Below are 6,000 nucleotides of genomic sequence, written 5' to 3' on the forward strand. Positions count from 1 at the left end.
TATTTAGCAAACCAAAGCATTAGCTGTTTTTGTATTTAACTTAGTAGATTATAATATACGCAAAAATAAATAAAATTTTTGCACGTCTCAGGTAAATATTTTTCGATTTTGTCTATTGATAAACGTTCGTACTGGACTTATCTGGCACTTATAAAGTCACAATTTTAATAATATAAGGTAATTCTAAATCTATTACACACCTTGAATATTGGAGATACAATAATACGTATTATAATACCCGTTATATAGAAAACAAAGAATTGCTCTTTGTTAGTTTCTCCTAACAGCCCGAGGTAATAAATAAGTACACACCTAATATCTTTGTCTAATAGTGTATTACCTTTCACCAATAGCAGTTTATAAAAAAATATATTTAGCTCAGAATTTTATACATATAATATCAAAAATATATCTAATTTAATAATTAATAATTTACTCAAAATATAATACAAAATAAATTATCACATATTGGAGGTTAAATACTTTCCATTGCACATACCCCGCATCATTCATGACCGTATGTTTCTCTTAAGATTGCCTTAGGCATGATGAAAATTGGCTGGGATCTATGCCTTGCCAATCGTAATCCCATTTATGTAAGACCGCAGAGCTTCCTCTTCGGACAGTAAAATAGTGGTAGAATCAAACTTCTTCCCTTTAACTTTTTGTTCGATATTCTCCCCAGCATACGATAATAACGGAGAAATTTCAACTTCAACACCTTCATTAATATGCCCCCCAACTTGTTCTATATAACTTTTATGTAAAGTTAATAGGTCTGCCCTAGCTGTAGAGGGACAGTCTTTTCCTGCAGCGTCTGCATTCTTGAGGGCACTGAACTCGGAAATGCGGGGTACTTCCCAGGTAACAAATTTATCAGTGAATTGAAACACGTCGAAGATGAATTTTTCTATTTTGATTCCGTTGGGTTTCGAAGGTTTTACTTTCTCCCCTTTGCCGTCGACATAAGGAATTTTCTTCTTGGCCACATGCAATTTCAACTCGGATTCGTACTGCTTTCCAACTTTCTGAAGAAAGCTAGTTGTAAAGAAATGGTTGCAGATATTCCCAGCGCTGAACACCAAATTCCCCGAAGAATCTCTGAGGTTTGCTGTTTGTTCCGTGATTTCACTGTACTCTACTACTTGGTACTTCCCATCAACCTTGCACACCACACCGACTGCCTCATTTGGACTGTTTTTGCTGACAACTTTGGCTCCGCATTCGGCTTCTTTCTTCACACAATAACCCAGGAACACCGGGTCCGCCACTTTGACTAAAATGTTGTCCACACTATGGGCGTGAATATATTTGATGCCTCTTTTTTCCATGTCGTCTAAAATATGATTCTCCATAAGAGCCCTGTAAATTCCTCCATTGCCATCAGGAGCCAAAGCAACCACGTTCTTTCCTTCCATAAGAATTTTGCCCTCAAAGTCGAAGCATGGCAGTAACCCTTGTTGGAATAATTTAACATTCTCTTTGTTTAGCCCAAAGTAGTTGTTGGTTTCCAAAAATTTCTTGGTAGTTGCGTTGGTCGGACCACTTGTCATGATGTACCAAACAACACTACCCTTTCTGCCAGTCTCCTGATGTGCGAGTTCCATAACCCTTCGAATTCGCTCTGCCTGGATTTGAAACAAGGTTTTTCCAGATGGTAAATCCACGGAATACATTCCTTTGGGATACGTAACACCGAGACGCGTTCCCTGTCCTCCCGCCAAAAGTAGTACCGCCACTTGACCTTGTGAAACCGCCTCCAATCCCAAACTTTTGTAAGTCAACACTTCTTCTGGGTCAGCATTCTTCTCCGATCCGAATTGATCAACAGGAATCGGCTGTATCCGCGAATCGACCTTCTCCACACCCTCGCTGTAGGCCTTCTGTGCCTTCTTGAAGAGTCCATTCACTTCTTTAAACTTAATTCTCTTCAATTGATTCAGAAAACTTTCCCGCTCGTCATTCTTCAATTCATCGTAAAACTTCAAAATATGCTCTTGCTGGCATTCTCTGACAACTTCTTTAATTTGATCTAGCGAAATCATGACGAAAACAAACACCCGCGAATTCAGTCATTCACTTTTCAAGAACCTTATGAGGACGATGGCATACCTTCGTTGGTACCTTCTATTATATGCCACGCTTGCCGACACCGTTCACCCAATCGGCTGGCTTCCTTTCTTATCTCTCGCATACACATAGCTCATTTTGCCGCGTTGCCGTTGTTTTTCTTATTTTATGTGAATTATTATTCAAATTTAACATTATTTTAAGACGAAGGCACGGAAAATTATATGAAAAAAACTATTCGAAGGAAATCTATCTTAGCTAATTTTTCGCTTCATATGCGCGAAGTGAATTATTATTATTAATTTTTACATACATAGCATTAGTGGCAACAACGATCAAACTTTTTGCCTAATCAGATCTTATTAGTTACCGATAGATAAATAATAATCATGGTCTATCATAAAACGAATAAATTACCTGATTAATTATTGCCGAAGTAAATGTGTTATTACGCTAATTTTATCTTTTCTAGATTTTTTCCCTTCGCCAATATGTCATCAAAATACATTGTTCGCAGGAATTACAAAACGAATTTCCCTTATTATACGCCACTGACCTAGTCCCAGCTTAGCAGGAAATTAAAACGAAAACATGTGAATAGTGAAAGTTCCTGGTTAGAAATGAATAAAGGTCTCCAACTGACATTAAATCTTACTAAACAGTAAACTTGTTCTTTCAATGCCTTTAACCTGGTGACCTCGGATTGTATCGAAAATCGAGCTTGTTGCTATTATACAATTATTATTACTGCATTTAATGATTCACATGCATTTTTCAAACGGAGTAAACAAAATTTTATCAAAACTTTATATCCAAGACTGATCGCCCACTTTCGCAAGAATATTACCGTCACGCTTTAAACATCTTCTATCTTGTATTTTATAGTTTCATCAAATTCTTATCATAATCCAAAAAAAAAACAGAAATTTCTATATCATTGAAAATCCCATATGATCTAGTTCAATCTTACAACTCAGCTGCAATTTCGATGAATGAGTTCACAAGCTCCTACTGCTCCTGAGATATTTAGTTGATTTTTGTATCGTCTCAGTGTAAAACGTTTCAAATCATTTTTATAATCAGCTACGTGATTTTATCTGAATTTAAAACCTTTTTAATACATAATTTTTTTTGTGTTACACCCCTTATTCTTCATTTTCATAATTTGAAATTGTATGTCCAACGTAAACCATTTTTTGTCGTTTAAGTTTTCCCGCATCTCTGACTATTTTCGAGATTTTAACATTATTTTCCCATACATACCTTTAATTTATAATCTTTTCAACAAGTACTTCCAAAATTATACGCGTTATAGAGGAATAATTATTATAATATCTTCAGCAAACTACAATTGGAAAACTCATAAAACTTTTATCGCTTGAATTCTAAAACATCTTGTATACCATTTTCTCATAAAGTTTCCATTTGGTATATAAAAAGAGTTGGAATATGTTATTAAAAAAAAATTGGTTCATTTTTTCAGGAGTTTCCAAGCATAACACTCAGCAAGATTGAACATCTAGAATCAAATATCTGTAATGTTTATAATTTTTTTATGTTGATGGTATATCTATGAGTGATGATCGCAGCTCAGATGCAACCGAGTCAAAAGCAATACACCATAAAAATCAAATTTACGACGAAACGGTAAAGTATCAAAAAATATCAAAGGACAAAGATTGGTGTACAAGTAAATGCTCCATTTCGTTGTTGCTATTTTTTTGTGAAATTGCTAGAACTCGGTACCCATATCTCCGCCATTGGTAACCTTCCTACATATTATTCATTCTTGTGACTCGTCATGGAACCATTCTGTGTATCAAATTTTAAATAACATTTGGATTAAACACTTCGGTAGTTCGGAAATAAAATAATTAAATAATATTTTACGTACGTCTATTATGATCACATATTTTTATATGTATAAGTAACTCACTCTAAAATGTGCTTTCCTAACCATTCCAAGAACATCCAACGCTCCATCGGCCATCATTTTTATTCTTTCTGAGTCCCCATTGGCAGTACATGAATAAATAGAGTTGTACTCAATACGAGACCATTTATTGGGCCATATGTTTCTATACTTCTTTGGATGTACATAATTGGCAATGGGGAAAAGTATAGGGCAATAGTTATTTGGTACATTAACGTCTCCTTTTCTGAAAATAGTCGTTACAATGGCCACCTTAAAATAGTCAAGAAAAACTAAGTCACTCATACTCTGATTATTAAGTCAACAATACCAAGGTGCCTTTTGTGGTGGTTTTTATTGCCTTCAGTCCATATATAGGACGATTCGGAGATAAATATACATATTCGTCCATAGAGTAGACTAGCTCCTCGTGGTTTGAAATCATATATTATACAAGAGGTCAATTCCGATTCGTTTTTAAGATACAGGAAGATTGATATTTTTGCCAATTTTTCTTTTGACTTTCGAATACTTTGTGTTAAGGGTGTTCCTTCGATAAATGAAACACGACAAAGACAATTTGTTTTATGTAAAAATGGACTGTATTAACTATGCACTTATCTCAAAAGAATGTAAGAATCTTGGTCTAAGTAAAGAAGAGGGAGAATGCTTATTGAGCGGGTTACACGATATGATTCGGATCACATCCCGACACCGACGCAGCTTTCACCCGACAAGACAAAATGAAGAACAGAAAAAGGAGCGAAAATTGCTCCGATTATCCCTTAAATACTAACCCCGAAGAATTCCAACCAAGGGCGCACCACCACCAAGAACCATTATAAGCTATGGCTACATCGAATCCCATAACTCGTGGCCATCTGGGGAATATCTATACTAGTCGCTTTTCTGGGAATATTGCGGGTCCAACAAATTGACCATCAAAGCAATAGTCCCTATAGAGAAAGCTTCCTTTGACTAGTAGCACATTCCCCAACCAAAGCGTACCCTTAGCTTTGGCCTGATGGGCCATGTGGTCTGGCACCCAGATGGTATTCTCCGAATAAGTATCGCAGTACATAGCGTAACTTAAGGGAATAAATGACAGTATACAATAAACCTAACATTAATAACAATAAAAATAAATAGAAACAAAAAACCAATAACTTAGAGTCTCTAACACTTTGTATATGATGATTTCAAATTTGGGTGATATAACTGGTAATGCAATGAACATTGGATGCCGGTTACTGTAGTTTGGGTCTGGGTTCAACTGAAAAATTGTTCAGAATAATTTTTGATTTAGACATTTTATACACATATCATTTTTTTGAAAACTGATGGGGTTTTATGAAATGCACGAAAGATAATGAGGGTAAAATTGGACTGTATCAACCAAGAGGAATACACACCATCCCATATCTTCGTAAATAATTGAGAATGGCCCATCTTATGTGAGAAATTTTAAATTGTGTAAAATTATTCTACTCCCTGGTAAAGTACGTACAGCGAACTCTCGAGTCACGCTGTATATCGTTAACAATTATTTATCTGGATATTATTTGCTAAAAATATAGTTTATCTATTACTGTTAGAATATCGTATTCTTAGACTCAAAATGCTATTCAAAGGTCCTTGTAAGGAAATAAGTTTATTTTCTATGTTTTCATACAAACATCCATGAGTTACAATAAAAATTATCAACAGCCCGACGGCAATTTTAGTAACAGTTGTACAGAGTCTTTAATTTTTAAGTAGAAATTCCCTTACATTTTTCATAAATTTTTGTAATGGAAAAAAGTATTGTATACAAATTACACAAAACGATCATGTCTTTCGAAAAAGTAGATGAATATCGATTTTTGTTCACTTACCATCATACACGGTTCTTACAACGTACGAAATATTCACACTTCTTGCATTTTGCAAAAAGATTTTGTAATTATTAAATTTAAAAAGTCGGAATTAGGACAACAAATTCCGCGAGGGGACAATGGACTGACACATGAAACCACTAA

At 35.0% G+C, this 6,000-nt stretch overlaps 1 protein-coding gene across 1 annotated transcript; it reads right to left on the reverse strand.

The window, feature by feature from the left end:
- Positions 1 to 318: 318 nt before the first annotated feature.
- mmy (UDP-N-acetylglucosamine pyrophosphorylase mmy) lies at positions 319 to 2,160 on the reverse strand. Its single transcript, XM_066299293.1, has one exon. The coding sequence runs from the start codon at positions 2,043 to 2,045 to the stop codon at positions 567 to 569; it is 1,479 nt and encodes a 492-aa protein (XP_066155390.1). The 5' UTR covers positions 2,046 to 2,160; the 3' UTR covers positions 319 to 566.
- Between the last annotated feature and the right edge of the window lie 3,840 nt (positions 2,161 to 6,000).

This window comes from Euwallacea fornicatus, chromosome 33, assembly GCF_040115645.1.
Source record: "Euwallacea fornicatus isolate EFF26 chromosome 33, ASM4011564v1, whole genome shotgun sequence".
Lineage (NCBI taxonomy): Eukaryota > Metazoa > Arthropoda > Insecta > Coleoptera > Curculionidae > Euwallacea > Euwallacea fornicatus.